The sequence below is a fragment of the Doryrhamphus excisus genome, linkage group LG19, assembly GCF_037039965.1.
Source record: "Doryrhamphus excisus strain RoL-2023G ecotype Guam linkage group LG19, RoL_Dexc_Guam_v1.1, whole genome shotgun sequence".
NCBI lineage: Eukaryota > Metazoa > Chordata > Actinopteri > Syngnathiformes > Syngnathidae > Doryrhamphus > Doryrhamphus excisus.
Window position 1 is genome coordinate 9,302,551 of NC_136375.1, and position 16,816 is coordinate 9,319,366.

General features: G+C 41.6%; 2 protein-coding genes across 4 annotated transcripts; one reads left to right on the forward strand and one right to left on the reverse strand.

The window, feature by feature from the left end:
- Positions 1-139: 139 nt before the first annotated feature.
- Positions 140-9,172, forward strand: LOC131107091 (zinc finger protein 106-like). The gene is made up of 21 exons (XM_058056768.2): positions 140-253; positions 478-611; positions 917-978; positions 1,055-1,258; positions 1,329-2,174; positions 2,423-2,699; positions 2,906-2,966; positions 3,047-3,201; positions 3,273-3,333; positions 3,410-4,127; positions 4,203-4,249; positions 4,387-4,538; positions 4,633-4,767; positions 4,862-4,978; positions 5,069-5,260; positions 6,185-6,247; positions 6,341-6,460; positions 6,543-6,614; positions 6,735-6,806; positions 7,782-7,928; positions 8,003-9,172. The coding sequence occupies exons 2-21, from the start codon at positions 480-482 to the stop codon at positions 8,051-8,053; spliced, it is 3,684 nt and encodes a 1,227-aa protein (XP_057912751.2). The 5' UTR covers positions 140-253; positions 478-479; the 3' UTR covers positions 8,054-9,172.
- LOC131107093 (calpain-3-like) lies at positions 8,321-16,544 on the reverse strand. Of its 3 annotated transcripts, XM_078798814.1 has the most exons (22): positions 16,206-16,544; positions 14,624-14,693; positions 14,286-14,404; positions 14,071-14,204; positions 13,833-14,001; positions 13,595-13,678; positions 13,433-13,524; positions 13,203-13,280; positions 12,703-12,863; positions 12,452-12,630; positions 11,204-11,412; positions 11,096-11,132; positions 10,856-10,879; positions 10,657-10,743; positions 9,652-9,729; positions 9,530-9,587; positions 9,381-9,445; positions 9,194-9,262; positions 9,028-9,106; positions 8,732-8,848; positions 8,603-8,661; positions 8,321-8,462 (listed from the first exon to the last, which is right to left on the reverse strand). In XM_078798814.1, the coding sequence occupies exons 1-22, from the start codon at positions 16,512-16,514 to the stop codon at positions 8,436-8,438; spliced, it is 2,304 nt and encodes a 767-aa protein (XP_078654940.1). In that variant the 5' UTR covers positions 16,515-16,544; the 3' UTR covers positions 8,321-8,435. The 3 variants fall into 3 exon arrangements, with proteins under 3 accessions (XP_078654940.1, XP_078654941.1, XP_078654939.1); XM_078798815.1 differs by lacking the exon at positions 10,856-10,879; XM_078798813.1 differs by lacking the exons at positions 10,856-10,879; positions 12,452-12,630; positions 12,703-12,863; ... (6 more) ...; positions 14,624-14,693; positions 16,206-16,544 and having other exon boundaries at positions 11,204-11,433.
- Between the last annotated feature and the right edge of the window lie 272 nt (positions 16,545-16,816).

Consider the following 16,816-nt stretch of genomic DNA (forward strand, 5'->3'; position numbering starts at 1 on the left):
CCTCACAACTTCCCGTCTTTGCTTAAAAATATTATAATTCCAAAATTACAATACAGTAATTTAATTTGTCTTTGTTAAATGTTTTAATGTGAAACTTTTTTTAGGTTTATATTAAAAACAACTTTGATTTGAAGCCATGTGTTGGAACCTGACGTCATCAAACATGGCGGAGCTGCAGTAGTTCAATCTAAGCACCATGTGAACTTTTTTCCTCTTCTTTTGTCAGCGTTAACACCACAGGCACGTCATTCGGGTAAGTGTAATCCCTTTACAATGTACGTATTTCCACCTCCTTTATTTGAGCAGGAGTATATGCCCTTTTCATTGCCTGTTTAGTCCAAGCGTATTTACTACAACCTGCACACATTACTGTGTACTTAAATAGCATGTTGCCTTGCTCTAATATTCACACAAATGCGATTTTTCATTTACATATGTTGCTCGACCTAATCACTTAATTCCTTTCTTCTTTTCCAGACATGGCAACGGTTCAACCTCCACATGCGGGGGGCAAACCATTGTTTTCGAACAAACACAAGCCACAAATGACATACTACAGGAAACCCAAACGTCATTTCTGCATTTTGTGTCGTAATTCATACATGAAAAATGTAAGTCATTCCATCGTTTTCTATATAGCTTGTCCTTATTAGGGTGAAAGGTGAGCTGGAGGCAGGGTACACCCTGGTTGCCAGGCAAATACAGATCACACACATAAACAACCTTTCACACAATTTAGTGCCTTTATTAGTCTATTAGTTGTTTTGAATAAGAGAAGACGCTTGAGTATGCAGAGATAACTAACGCAAAGTCTATACAGATGATGATGATGATGGCGACTGATTGTGCTAATAAATACACCACTATGCTCTCCTGAAGTTACTGTGGATGATGAATGTACGTGTGTCATCTATAGAGATCCCACGAGCATATGCACAATATACTCCACCACAAACAGCTGGAATTAGTGCTGGGCAAGTAAGTTAAATCCACACAAGTTTGCACCAAAAGGTGTTTTTGTGTCATTTCTTGTGTGTCTTGTGTTCCTAAACAGCGTTGACTGTCATGATTGCCTGGTGTGCAAGGTGTACTCCATGGATCTGGATCAATTCACCAAGCACATTGCTACATCTCAACATGAAACCAATTTAAAGAGCCTGATGAAGAAGAACATGAAGGCTGTTTCACTTTCTGCTACACTCCCCCAAGAGGCCTACAACAGGATCCTGGAGTGGAGCAAGAGCTTAAAGAAGGAGGAGTAAGATTTTCACCTATTATTTTTATTTGTTTATAGAATGAAAGAGTTATTATTCTTGTTCCACTTGCAGGAAAAAAATAGTAAAAAAGAAAAGAAAGAAAAATAAGCAAATGGCTGGGCAGAAACGTGCAACAATGCCACAAGGAGCCAATGGACAACCACAAGCAATGCAGACACGAGCTAGTACTGACAGTTTCAAACAAGGAAACCAGATGCAGCAAGGCAACCACACCTCTGTCTTCCAAAACAAGGAGAACAAACTGCATCAGCGCGTTGACACCACAAGCAACCGCTCCAAAAACAGCCAATCAGGTGGCGCCAATATCCCCGTGGTGGGCAAGTATCACAACAGGCCGTACCAGACTGAGGACACAACCGACTACACTAGTGATCAGCTTCCTCATTTAGGAAGCATCATCTTCAGCCAATATGAGCATAGCGGGTCTTCTCAACCACAGCAAAGTGCTCCAGAGTCAAACATGAGCATGGCGAATCCGGTTTCCATACAGGACATGGACGTTAGCTCCATGCTTAAGGAAATTAGACGGGCGCTTGGTGTGAGGGAGCCATGTAGGGCAGATCGGGAAGCTCGGAAGCAGAACGCTTCCGAATCAGGAACCCAGCCGTCTGAGCCTTGCTCTTCAACTCTCAATAAGGGCATCAAAACATCTCATGGTGACACTGGTGACCCAGTCAGGAGAGAGACAAACCAGTTGCTTAGCTCCACATCCACAGTCGAGTCCAACAGGGAGAGTAGAGGCAAGGTTCGGATTGCTCACAAAGGAGCGGGTGACATCCCAGTGAAGACCATCCCGATGTTACCCGCTTTGTCTGGGCCTAAAAGTAAACCGAGCTGGAGGCAGAAGTACAGTGAGATGAATAAGAACAAGCAGAAGGACAAAGAAGGGCTGCCCAGGTGAGGGAATCATAATAATAATAATAATTTGTGCACCTCTGCCATGTACTGTTGGTTCTTTGGCATCATATCCTTTCAGAGTTTGTTGCAAAGAAGTTCAGATGAAAAATAGTAATTTGCAACCATGTCAAGTGATATCTCAAATTAAAGGCCATGATGCAGGCTATCCAATAATACTGTATATCATATGTTTAACAAATAATACGCTCTTGTATGGTGACAAAATGTTTTTTGTTGTTTGGTTTCAGGTTTGGAATTGAGTTGCTGAACCCTGAGCACAACCAATCTACAAACATCGCTGATGACCTGCCCCTCTCAGAGGGTTTCCACTGGGAGTCTGTCTCAAGTCCATGCATGCCCCTTCCTCCTGCTATTCCTGCTTCTCTTTCTCCTCGCCAAGACACGCCAGAGAGTGCGCCCAATGCAGAGACACAGTTGGAGTCAAGGATAGAAGCGTTAACTGTGAAAGTGGAGCGCAAGGAGGAGAATAGTGATGCCAACAAGAGGAAATGCCAACAACCACATGTCAGTTTTTTTAAGAATGTAATACCATATTTATGTGAATATAAGGCGGTATTTTTTCCTGTCTGGAAAAAAGCTTTGCTTGTTGTATTTGGGGTCTTAGATTTAAGCCAGCAGGTGGCGCCAGGCTCTTCTTCCCAAGAGAATCAAAGCCTTTCTTCCTATCACACACACAAAACTGACTATAATGTGTAAATATATTTCTGCAGGATGACGGTGTTTCTAATAAGGAAGCAAATGTTAAACGGAGGAAGACAACGTTAAAGAAGGGTAATGCTAATATTTCTTGCCTTATACCTTCAGTAATGCAAATATCAACTAAACACCCTTTTTGTAAACAAATTTTTTAGACCAAAACCAAATGGACCAGCTTTTAGCGGTGTCCCTCCGGGAAGAGGAGCTGAGTCATTCCCTGCAAGATTTGGACAAGTCACTAGTTCTGGCCCGGAATGCCTTACAATTGGCCTACACGGAAGTGCAAAGACTTGTGTTATTGAGGCAGCAGGTACCGCTCCGATGCTTAATTTTTGTCTTTTCCTCAAGTTTGGTTGATTTTGTCCCTTGTTGCTTTATTAGTGCACTGCCGAGGTGGACAGTCTGAGAGCCAGACGTATTGAAATTCTACAGGGGCTGCAAGGTACCATACCTGGGCCTACTTGCCATACCATAACTACTTGCAAATGTCTTCAATGTAATTTTGTGATCCCTTCCAGAAGTGTATTCTGCAAGCTCTAATGTGGTGCAGGTTGGCACCGCATCATCAGGATCCACTGAGAGGTCATCTACTACCGCCTTTGCTCCTCCCACCAACCTCTATCAAACGCCCGGTCCGGCATCCTCCATCAGCCAGCCCCCAGCCGCCTCCCTCCCGACGCCAACCATTACGGTTAAGCAAGAAGTCATAAGCCGGCCAGCTTCTCTACAGCTGCATGTCCAGATGAACGGCAAGGAGGCACCAGAGACCTACCCTTCGCTGCAACCAACTCCTCCTATTTTGGCTCTTCCAACTGTGACCCCTGTTCTTGAGGCGCCTCATGCTCTGACTCCTCCCACAGTGGCTGTCAGTCATTTGGATCCAGTCAAGATGGAGCGTTCGTCAGAAAAGCAACTTATCCAAATAGATTCCGAAGATGAACATGAAGAACATATTTTCACCGAACCAATGAAAGTAAATAAGAGTGTAGGAATTGGTTCTTTACCATCTAATGCAGCAGGGTTGGGCGACAAAGGAGATGATAGCGATGATTTAGTGGAGGTAATGGAGACATCCAAAACGGTGGTCATCGACATTGATGAATCCGAGAATGAGGAACCACCTGATAGTGGACCATCAAAGGGACCAGGTCCACAAGAGGCACCTCAAAAGGGTGTCAGTGTGGAGTGCAGTTCTTCAAGCACACAGACTTATCACCAACACAATCGAATTAAGAGGTGACCTTGCTTTTTCTTCTCCGATTAGGAATAAGTCGGTCGGTCACTAAGTGTGTTCTCTTTATTATCCCACAGGCAAACTGAAAGTCCTGTGTCTGTAGCTGAAACCGGTATTCCTCCAGGTGGGTGCCATGGTTATTGCCACTATTTTATTGTCAGCCAATCGGTAGGATACCACTGCAGTTGGTACCCACACTAAAAGGTGCCAAAAAGTGAATTTATTTGCCAAAACGTGCCAAGTTTGTAATTCTTTTATCAGTGGTTGTTGCGGTTCCGGAGAAGGAGGAGGAGGAGGAGCCATCTTTGGGAGCATTTTCTAATCACACAGGCTCCGTTCACGACCTTCACGTTCACAAGGGACTCTTGTACACGTGCTCTGCAGACAACACGGCGCGGGCTTACAGTCTGGCGGTATAATAGACACGGCGTAGATGCTCCTACTTTAATCCATGCATGATCTTCATGAAGATCACGCTTGCGTTGTTTCATTTTTCCTCACCCACAGAACAGGGAATGCCAAGCAGTGTTTGAGGGTCACACAAGCAAAGTCAACAGTTTGCTGGTCTCTTCCTATCTCAATATGCCGGCACGACTGTACACCGGGTCCAGTGATCAGACCATTCGCTGCTACAGTTTAAAGGTACAAAACACCTGCTGTTCCTAATATAATTATAATAATTATATAAAAAATATTTATCTTGGAATCATCATTAATGTTTTTGCTTTGCTACTAGTCTAAAAAATGCCTGGAAACTATCACTCTCCCTGACCGAGTGCTGTGCTTGCAAACTGCCTGGAACATTCTGTTTGCTGGCCTTGCTAATGGATCAGTAGCCAGCTTTGATTTAAAGGTATGTCATACCCACCTTCATGTTACACATTGGGCTATTTGCATTATTATTATGCTGGTTGTTATTGATAATCAAACTCCCTGGATTTAGACTCTGAAACCACTGAATGTGTTCGAGTGCCACGGCCCCCGAGGGGTCAGCTGCCTGGGCACGGCACAGGAGGGTGCCCGCCGAGTGCTGCTGGTGGGTTCCTACGACAGCACCATCAGCGTACGGGACGCTAAGAGCGGTTTGCTGCTGCGCTCACTGGAAGGTCACACCAAGACGGTTCTCTGTATGAAGGTGAGGAGACAGCTGCTGCAAAATACTTTAAAGCCGGGGTCTCAAACTCAATTTACCTGGGGGCCACTGGAGCTAGGATCTGGGCAAGGCTGGGCCGCATCAGGTTTTCCCCCCAAAAAAACGCATTTATTAAAAATTGAAAAATATACAAACTTTTTCAGTGCTTTGGTTCCGATTTTCTACAATAAAAGCTCTGATAAAACATTCCACTGTTCTCAAATATCTTAATTTTTATTTTTCCGCACAAAATAAGAATAAAAATAAACAAACAAATCAAGAATAAAGAAAATCAATCAATCAGTAATAAATAAATATAATAATAATAATAAAACGGCAAATAAAAACTTAAGAAACCACATATAGTTGGTGGGTAGACAAATAATTTTTTTCAGATTAAAATGAACAAAGCATTATTAGAGCCCTGTAGACATGACAAAACACAACTATAGTAATTTACAACATATTGCGCAACTGCAGGGTCTTGAGACACATGCTAACTCGTAAACTAGAGAGCTAGCGACCTAAACGGTAGCCTTAAAGTTATTTCCTTTAAACTTAAATAGCCAAAAACTTACCACTTCCACACGGATAGGGAGGATAACTATTAACAGTTATTTAACCTTTAACATGAACATTAATCGAACGTAATAATTTTTTCCGGGTACATGATACCGTACAGCATCCATATCAAACTTGCGTGGGCCGCACTAACATTAAACTTTCATATCAAGGCAGGGGCCTCAAACTAGTGTCCTGCGGGCCACATTTGACTCGCGGGCCGCGTGTTTGAGACCCCTGCTTTAAAGGATGGAATCTGCGAGCACATCAAAAGGTTATGTCTTGAGCATATTTTAGTAACTTTTGGCTACCACAGAGTAATAATAATTCTAATTTGCGTCTTTGATATTACTTGGCCTCTGCCAGGTGGTGAACGATCTGGTGTTCAGCGGCTCCAGCGACACGTCTGTTCATGCACACAACATCCATGTAAGTGTCAAAGCTGGACCTGCCATTGTATTATTGTTATTGCATCGTGCCACATACATTTTCATGCCATTATTTATGACCTCTATGGTGTAGACGGGCGAGTTGATACGGATTTACAAGGGTCACGGTCACGCTGTCACATCCATTGTCATCTTGGGGAAAGTGATGGTGACCGCCTGTCTGGACAAGCTGGTTCGAGTATATGAGCTCCAGGTAGTAGAGCCTTCTTGTGGATGAAATAGTTGTTTTTATATGTATAAAGTCATCTGGCTGTTTTTTTTCTCTCCCCCCTCAGTCCCATGACCGCTTGCAGGTGTACGGTGGTCACAGTGACATGGTGATGTGCATGGCTGTCCATAAGAGTGTGGTAAGGGGACACCGAAAATGGCTGACTTTCTTCCCGAGTCACCATCATGTTGTTTTATCTCTCTCTCTCTCTCTCTCTCTCTCTATATATATATATATATATATGCTGCTGTCAAAACAGATCTACACAGGTTGTCACGATGGAAGCATCCAAGCTGCCAAACTCAACCTGATGAAGAACTACCGCTGCTGGGTGAGAACATCTTTTCATGTTGGTAATGGTAATGGTAATGGTTTTATTTCATTTGAACATGCATCACATAATCAGTTCACAGTTCCACATGTCCAAAAGGAGTAGGAAGAAGCAAAGCTGATTAAATCCTACCCCTCCATCTGGTACTTTTACAATCAGTAACTGTTACATTTGTTCACTTCCTGCTTTCCATAATACAGTTTAAGGTTATTTGGGGTTTTTTTTAATAATAGTGATATGACCATACAATGACATAATGTGTACCATAGTAACTGTCAATATAGTGATATGTATAGCACATCATGACTGGTTCAAGACTCTTCATCCTTGTATTTAGCAAACATTAACTGCTTGTATTGTTTCTTGAATTCACTCATCGTTGTACATTGTTTGAGGTCCTTACTCAATCCATTCCATAGTTTGATTCCACATACAGAAATGCTATGGCTTTTTAACATAGTCCTAGCATATAAGTGTTTCAAATTTAGTTCTTCCCTGAGATCATATTTCTCCTCTCTTGTAGAGAAGTATTGGATTACATTTTTAGGTAATTGGTTATTTTTAGCCTTATGCATTATTTTAGCTGTTTGGAAATTAACTATATCAGCAAGTTTAAGTATTTGCGATTTTAGAAATAAGGAGTTAGTTCTTCTAGAAGTTAAAAGGACGTATGTTTTTACCTTGATTTTTACATAAAATCACCAGAAAGTACAACGTGATCTAGTGCATTTCCTCACACAGTATAGGATTTCATTGAATATTATTGTTCAAATTCATTTGTACAAATGAATGCCTCACCTTGTTAATAAGAGCCTGGTGCTCTCCGTGGTTGAGTAACTTGGAAACTAACTTCTTTAGCAAAGGAAGTGGCACTTGAAAGTGTCCATCTCATGGTGACAACAACATACAGGCCTGCTAGAGGGCAAAACTAAATAAAGATTTCATCATATTTCTCACCTTTGTGTTTTTTGGCAGTGGCAAAATTGCTCTCTGATTTTCGGCATGGCAGAACATATCATCCAACACCTTGTGGGAGACCACACCAACCCCACTCTGGAGACGGTCAAATGTCGCTGGAAGGGCTGTAATGCTTTTTTCTCCACACAGCAGGAGGTCAAGCAGGTAATACATCGACCATCAGGTAATGTCTCTACTCATATCATCATGTATTTACGTGTATTTCTTGATTTCTCCAGGATCTTCCTAAGCACATGCAGACACATGTGAATACGGAGAGCAAGATGTGAGTGAGGACTGACTGATGCAGCATTTTCTTCTCATTTTTCAATCGCATGATTTTTTGACTCCCCTCCTCATAACAAACACATATTGAAATCAGTTTTGTTTTGTGTCGGGCACAATCGGGAGACGTTAAAAGGGCGAAATTGCTCTTAATAATGTCAACCGATTTATGTATTGAGTACATAAGTAGTGCACATTAGTGTGCAATTTAAATGTACATAAACAGCAGCTTGTCTTTTTAGGAATAAAAGATACAAAGAAAAGCTGGAACATCACAGATTTTTTTTATTTTTAATTCCTTTGTCATATATCACCTGAATGAAATCAATAACATAACAGCTCCTAATCGTGACATCCACTTCCTTTTAAGACTTGATGTGGAGATGATTAAGAATACATGGTCAGCTGAAGCCACTAAAAGAGAACAATAGAAACATCACCCAACAGTATTTGTTCTTCATAAACAAACACACGGAAACACAGGAAAAAGTATCTCTGATGTACCGTCTGTTCTCACACATGCAATGAGAGTTTAAAAAAAGCACTGGTCTAACCTCTAGCACATTGAGCTTGATCAATCCATCTCCGTCCTTGTCAAAAGCATGAAAAGCCCCTGCAGGAAACACTACATAAGTACAGTTGCAAAATATGCATATGTGTACAATACCATGCAGTATACTTACTGAACATTCCCTCCAGTCTGACAAAACAGCAGATGTAACTATCAAAGTCGATGTTGAGGTGTTGGTTGGCGTAACGCATGGCGATGATGTCATACAACTGTTTGTTCAGGTGGAAGCCTTAAACAGGAAGAAGTGTAACTCTGCATATCATAAGTAGATACTTGGGGTGCAAATATGTCCTCTAGTGGCTGTGTGCATTATAGGAGTCAATGCATAGACTAGGAAGACGTCGTCATACTGTATGTGAACGTTATTATGAATTTGGCACCAAATTGAACAATTTTTTTTTTTGTCACCTGCTTCATTAACAGCATTTCGCATTTCAAAACTACTGATGGCTTTGCTTTGGTCTTTGTCGTAATGTTTGAAGATCACCTGCAAACAGTCAATGGAAATGACAAGCCATGGATAATGGACAAATGCAATTAAAAAAATAGCATAAATTAATTTAATGAGAAATACCTGCCACTGCTTGATCTTTTTCCACAGGTGTTTGAATTCCTGAAGATTTAGTTTTCCTGTTCCATCTGTCTAAAATTTGGCTCAGTTATGGAAGAAACTTATGGCATTTGTGGTGGTCCACAAATTTGGATCATCTTACGGTATATTTCTACATGCAAGCCAGTTAGGTGGTGCAGTACAAGGATACATCCATCAGTGCAATCATACTACGACACGTCTCCAGGCTGAAACCTTCAGTTTTCTTATCGTCCACTGATAGGGAGAAGCACAGCTCCGGTGAGGTGGGGGGGGGGGGGGGGGGGTCACATGACATCGGATGTCGTGTGTTTGACTCACATTTTGACAGCACGTTCTTCATGATGGTCTGGAGCTCGTTGGCACAGATCTGCATGTCCTGATAGGATGGATGATCATTTCACAGGATGAATCCAAAGTGAAAGTCCTTGTCGTTGACTCACCTCACCAGCGATTTGTTTGTAGATGACCCGGAACTGTTTTTCTTCTTCAGTTTCCTCCTCGGGCTCTAGGAGTTTTTTCTGGACACAAAATATAACATTCTTTATATTTTCACCATATTGGATCTACCGACCTTACCTACCTGCTGGACCTGGTAGTTGATCTGCTTATGATATATGCCGAACTAACTTTTTTTTAGGGTAAAAAAAACAATTCCTGTCCTATATTCGGGTTGATGGTGGATACAATACGATACTACGATCAGCCTGAGGCAGGAGGAGTACCGTATTTTGTGGACCATAAGTCAAAAATGCATAATTAGGTAGAAAAAACATACATAAGTCGCACTGGAAAATCATTGGAATTTTTGCAGGTAATTTATTTTACAAACTACTTGACCAAAACAGACATTACGTCCTCTTGGAAGGCAAGTTCTAACAATAAAAGAATACAGAATAGGCTGAATTGGTATAAGATATGCTAACACAATGCTTATTCAGCTGCATAAAAATAACCACGAACAGAAAAGGTGTCCAGTGTTTATGTAAAAATAAACCGTTTTTTCATTTATAAGTCGCTCTGGAGTATAAGTCGCAGGAACAGCCAACCTATGAAAAAAAGTGTGACTTATAGTCCGGAAAATACGGTAATCTGCGCACGTTGCCACAATTATTGACACCAAGCAGCAGAATACACCTACTGTAGTGGTGTAACGCTACAGCTGCTGCCTTACATTTTGTCATATTGTATTGAAAATTATTTATTGAACAATTTGTTTCCCATGTGATCGGTTCCAACCTATTTCTGGAGTAATGTAAAATGTTGCTGTGTATCACACAGGCTATAAATAGTACTCGAGTGTATGCATGATGCCTTTCTCTCTGATAGAACCGAACACATGAGGGGAAAACCCAGCTGTTGGCATGGAGGTCACTTCTTTTATTCCCAGTGATGTTATTTGACCTGCGCCATGTTATGTTTGACATACAGCTATACAACACAATTACCTTTGGTTTCTTCCTTATCTCACCCTGAATGCCGTCATGCTGGATTTCTTTGTTGGCGTGCGCTCGATCCGACACAAACACAATAGGCTATTTAAAAGACAGAAAGGGAGGAGACATTGAGGAGGTCACGGCGCCATTGTTATTGCTAACATTATGTGATTGGCAACATGGCGGTGGGGATGTAAACATGCGTTGTTACCTTGTCCTTCTTTTTCTTGTCTTGCTGGAGGACGGTTGAGATGAGATGAAACGGGTTAGACACATTCATGAAATAAGGATGAGGGAAAATATAGTTTACACCATTTCAGCAATTTCCCTGACTTTGTGGATTATTTCCAGTCCGAGCTGTCCTGATTATGGTAATGATTTGATGCGTATTAGTTGTGTTTCAAAGCTTTTTGTCACTTCATGATGTTAGTTCATGTGTTATGTGACAAACCTGCAGGTGATCCGACCCGATGGTGCTCTCCGCCTCCCTGTGAAGAACACTTTCATTAACATGACCTTGATCTCATTTTAGTCACAGATCATACTGACACGTTCTTACTCTGACGTGTTCCTGTTCTCGGAGAACACCCTGAGAAGGAACTCTCCCTCGTGATGAGGCTGAAAGGTGGTGGGGATGACCACGTACTCTCCCGGAGGGAGCCTGAAACGTTCCGTCACCTCCCGTAAGTTGATGTAATGCTTGCATTTAGCCTTGGAGGCGGTAAACAGGAAGAAGTCCTTCTGCAGATGCTTATTCCTGCCGCACATCTGCAGGGGGAATAAAGTGGGAAAGACACATGCTTGCTTATTTGTGTACTTTTTATGTTCTATTCATTTTTAGTATTCTAGTACTACAAACAGAATTGAATACTTTATTAGTTTTTATTTTTGAGAAAATGAGAATGGTAGGTTAATGACACACCCTAACTGGGTCCAGACCAGACAGCGATAAGTGAATTACCACAAAGTACATTTCAATATTAATAAACTGGATTTTTTAAAAGTTAATTTTTACCATTATTAGAGCCCTTTAGACATAAAATAGCACCCCTATAGTTAACCTGTTGTTAGCAATCAAGTCTGGCCTGTGTTACTAGTGACACCTAGTGGCCAGTGAAGATGACTCTTGTATTGCCTCAAACTATATTTGTATTTTAGTTGATTTATTTATTTATTTTAGAACATCTTTATGCTTAGAAATGCTTAACTTAGTCTCCAAGAATACATAACATTTCCTTAAATTAGAATTTTCAGACTAATGGGCAGTTGTCAACCATGAAACCGCAATTTAATTATTGAAAAAACTTGATCGGGAGGGATAATAATTATTAATGATATTATAGAATATATAAAATGTTATTATATAGCTTATATGTGCCCTGTGATTGGCTGGTGACCAGTCCATGGTGCATAAATCATAAATAAATATTCAAACTCAGAACATTTTTTGTCAGTGGTTATTTTGCACACTAGGGTGCAGTTGCACTCCAAATGCAGCAGATGGTGCTCTAGTGAAAAAAGCACAAATGCCAAATGTTTGTATTTTTATCCCCCATAAAAGAAAAAAGGACATATTTTGGTTGTGTATTCAACAAAAATGTTTACAACTTTCACTATAATGCTGTATAATTACTGTATAGTACGACTATATTGATGCCGTCTCTCCGTTGTCTTTTGCTACAGTGTGAGGCACACATTACAGACTTGCTTCTCCCAGATAACCGTACCTCTTCTGGCACCTGCAGGAAAACAAAACAGGACCGTCACTTTATCCGAAGAGTCTGCTGGGGGTGTGGGGCCAGGTCACATGATGACTTACCTCGTAGATGGAGAACCCAATGGTAAGGAACCTAGCTCCTGCATGCTTCTGCATGCGACGGCCTTTCTGCATGAGAGCCACGACGACCGTGCAGAAGTCCTGCGGGTCATCGGGGTCTTCGTCCTCATACAGCTGCAGGTGATACTGAGGGTTTGTCCAAAAGGTGTCTGTGAAACAGATGATTATGACAGCTAGGAGTACATTAACTTGACGGAAATGTGTGTGTTTTCCTTCCTCACCTGGGAAGTTTCTGCAGCCACCAGCCGAGCTGCCTCGCACCCAGCGTCCCTCATTGACTGACACTGTCCAGCTGTGCCTCTCTTCGCCCTGCAGTGTGTCGGGGGTCAGGTTACAGATCTCCAGCTTGGTGAAGTTCCTCTTGAAGTCTTCAAAGGACATCCTGGGTGGGACAGGTATCTTTGTTTATCAATATGATCTTGATCCAATATGGCTTACAATAAGCACATGAGCAGCTTTGTCGATATACTGATCCGAGATCTCCTACTTTAATGGTCTGCAATACTGGTGGACCAGCCAGGACACAAAACTACTGCACATGAACATTGATTTCACAATGATTACTGTTAGAACAGAGATAAAACTGAAACAGTATATAACCTTTTTTGGGGCTGACTGACTGTTCCTTTATAATAATTTGTGTATTTAAATTGCACTTTTAATCGACATAAATAAGAAAGAAAAATAAGAATGTGTATTAGTGCCATTTGTGGTGTATTACCAGAATTCACTTGTCTCAACAGTTTGTTTCTTAAGATTGTCCTTGTCGGCAATAGAAATGGTGGACCATTCAATCGATCTGTCAAAATCCAGAAAAGGGTATTTTGTTATGGACCATATCATATATAAATGCTTGCAATTCATTCAATATAATTAGTGAATATGTCAACAAAACAGCTGGAAATATTATACTAATATAATTATAGGCACAAACGTTTTTCCAGATTTTACTTTGGGCTCCAGGGTCCCTTCCAGAGCACCCGTCCCCAGGGATTACGTAAGCGGATCAGGCGGATCCTGCTCTCCTTTGCGGCCTCGTCGCACTATAAACAACACAAACACCTTCTGTTAGCGTTTAAACACAAAAATGTATTGCTTTATATGAGTGGATACCTCCTCCAAGGCTATGATGGAGTAGGCATGTCCCCGGACTAGACCAAGTTCAGTGCGGGACTCCATTTCACTGGCTGAGGTAACCTGGCAGATACAGTACATTCACTAGTAGTACATAGAAAAAGGTGTATTTATGTTTTGCATGCAGTGTTGCTACTACTTAATGTCCCTGCATGACGACATGTGTTTTTAGCGCTGCCCCACAAATGTTAACAACCGTGTCTGCATGAGCGCTCACATCAATGGAGCAGCCCATCAGCGAGCCTCTCTGCAGGGCCTTCCTCATGATGTGGTAGAGCTCTTTAGGAGCCTCACACAACTCAAAGAACTCAGTGACCCCTCCGGTGAAGTCCTCCATGGCTTCCAGTGTATTTCCTCCTCTCAGGGCCTCATAAGAGCCATTCAGCCTGAAAGAGGGGCATTGGAGTCAATGCTTTGGACACATCTCACTATAGCTGCTTGTTATTCTTACTTACTTGGCATAAGCTTTTTCCAGAAGCGCACTCCAGAACTCGTTCTTTCGGAACGATTTGGTGAACACCAACTGGTTGTTGCAGGTGGGGATGCGGTCGTCGACGACCACATCGATCCATTCCCCATAACGCCAGAACTGAGGACATCGTGTATTGGAATTAGACTGATTATCACCAAAAGAGCGCTTATCATTACACCGTATGTGATATAAACAAACCTGGAAATGGAAGATTCCGGCGTAGTTTTCTGTGAAGCTCTGATCTGGAGGAATCACTCTGTAGAGGAGCTTCTCGTTCAAAGTCAGACAGGCGATAGCGGCGAGCAGCCAGCAGTCTCCTGTCAGCAGGAGATTCACATATACAGTCTATTATTTTAGATATGTGTATATATATATGTGATATACATGAGGCCATTCAGGAGAGTGTAGATGGTAGAACATCATAAAATGGAACATAAACAGCAAAAATATAGACATTAAATGGCAGATACAGATGGAAGACATAAACTAGGTACATTTGTGCACATATTGTGCATCATAATATGGAAAATAATTACCCAATTCTCCCTGGCAGATATCCGTCCTAGTGGCTGCATCCACGATGAATTGAGGGTTTTCACATATTTCCTGTCATCGGAAAGAGAAAAAAAAATGTTACTTTGAAGAAATATGTTGGCACAGTACAGTCAACCCAGCTTTAACCCAACCGAAGGGTTACTATAGCACCAGCCCAACATTAGTTGTTTTGAACCAGCATGCTGGGTTGGTCCATTTTAACCCAGTAGATGAGTCAAAATAATTATTAATTAATTATCAAAATACTCTACTCAAATGCTGGCTCAATGTATTTGACCTAGTTGGTGCACATTTTTGACTAGTCCCATTAATCCATCCATTTATTTTCTATGCCACTTATCCTCATTAGGGTCGTGGGGATATGCTGGACTTGGGGCGAGATGCTGGTTGCCAGCCAATCGCCGGGCATACAAACAACCATTCACACTCTCATTCATACCTATGGACAATTTAGCCTAACATGCATGTTTTTGGAATGTGGCAGGAAACCGGAGAACATGCAAACATAGATGCAGGATGGAGAATGGAGGCCGGGTCTTCCCGATTGCCTACATGCTAACCACTCGTGCTGCCCTTCATGGATCATATTTGAATATGTTGTATATTGCATATAAGTCATCAGCTCCAATTCCCAGAAATGTACCAAAAATTATCTTCTGAAATAGTATTACTACTATGATTCATATATTTAATGTAGTTGATTGGGTGAGCGAAAGGAAATATGGTAATATGGTTCCTTACCCTATAACACGACAACAAAATCTAAGATAAATACATTTGTGACCAATCATGAGTCAGCAGTGACAATATCAGTTGCACACAAAGTGTGTTTACAAATCTAAATATGACATCTGCCGTGACTGACAAGACGAGGACATAACTCTTGCAACTGAAACCCCGTCGGTCCGTCCAGCTGGGAACCTTTGAAACCCTCTCCGACATTTGTCACATATTGACAGCAAAGCAGCTGCTCCAGTTCTGCAGGTCGCGACCTCTTCGAATCCCCCTCAATGTTGTGTTTAATACCGATTGGCTCTCACCTCCTAACTATACATCTCTGTCACCGCTGCCTGAAATCACTGGACGTAATTGACTTAAGACTACACTGCAACACACACACACATACACACATTCAGAGAGGCACATGGTTGACCATAAATGTCAAAATGAAGCTTGATGTTACAGATATAGAACATATTCCCTTGATGGGACTCCGATATCACTAATTCCCAGAGAGAGAGGTCACATGTAATTAATGTGAAATACTGATACTAGCTAAAAGCAGTTTGTAGTGCTTATTATAACTGAACTTGCAGGACAAAATACTATACATAATCTAATTTGGTTAAAAGAATAATTTGTGTCAAAGAGATATTCATATAATGTTTATAATTGTATCATAAATATATAGTAGAAACAATAGCGCAATTACTTCTTTCCAACAATTAAAAGTGCATGCTTGATCTGCTGGGAACATAAATTATAACATAAAAATAAATTCAAAATTATTTGGAAACCAAGAGTCACGTGTAGACACATCATCATGGTGCTCCAAATACTCACCGACGGACGTTTCCATGCAAACTTCATGGGAGGTTTGTGACTGTAGAAGAGTGAGGAGTCACAGGCGGGGAACAGAGGGTCTTCAAACAGCACCTTCTTCTTCACGTATTTGTCCCGCAGCTCCAGAAAGGTTTTGAGACGCTTAGCATCCTTCACGGCCTCGTTTCTACTCAGGATGGCCGAGTAAATGGAGTTGGCCCCGGCCAGGGGGTAGTCTGTTTTCTCATCAGGCCCCAGTGATGCCTCTGTGTCGTGGAGCACTCTGACGTTGGTATCTTCAACAATAGGCACTAGGTGATGCTTCTCCATCTTTTTGTTACAACACAAGCTATAAAGTGTTTTTTTGTGTGTGTGTGTGTGTGTGTGTGTGTGCTAACGTGGCTCTGGTGATCACTTTCAGTTGAAGTTATCAGCTGCAAACAGTGACACCCAAGTCAACTCTCACACTCCTGGGTGCTGGGCCTAAATATAGAACCCTTACAAGGAGGGGAGGAGGCTTCTGGTAGGCTCTCTCCAAAAATACACATCCATTTGTGAACAATCCAGACCAACAAAGCAATTCAGATACTGAATTTTTACCTTCTCATTGATTAGTTAGCAATCTTATATAT

Bases quoted from the DNA above. Each gene is read 5' to 3' on its own strand.
- LOC131107091 (XM_058056768.2), top strand. From the start codon at position 480: ATGGCAACGGTTCAACCTCCACATGCGGGGGGCAAACCATTGTTTTCG. The intron at 2,700-2,905 runs GTCAGTTTTTTT...ATATTTCTGCAG, and splicing joins GGAAATGCCAACAACCACAT to GATGACGGTGTTTCTAATAA. The intron at 4,539-4,632 runs GTATAATAGACA...CCTCACCCACAG, and splicing joins CGCGGGCTTACAGTCTGGCG to AACAGGGAATGCCAAGCAGT.
- LOC131107093 (XM_078798814.1), bottom strand. From the start codon at position 16,514: ATGGAGAAGCATCACCTAGTGCCTATTGTTGAAGATACCAACGTCAGA. The intron at 14,205-14,285 runs GTTTGTTTATAT...CGATGTCCTCAG, and splicing joins CCGGAATCTTCCATTTCCAG to TTCTGGCGTTATGGGGAATG. The intron at 12,631-12,702 runs GTGAGGAAGGAA...TCTGTTTCACAG, and splicing joins TGGCTGCAGAAACTTCCCAG to ACACCTTTTGGACAAACCCT.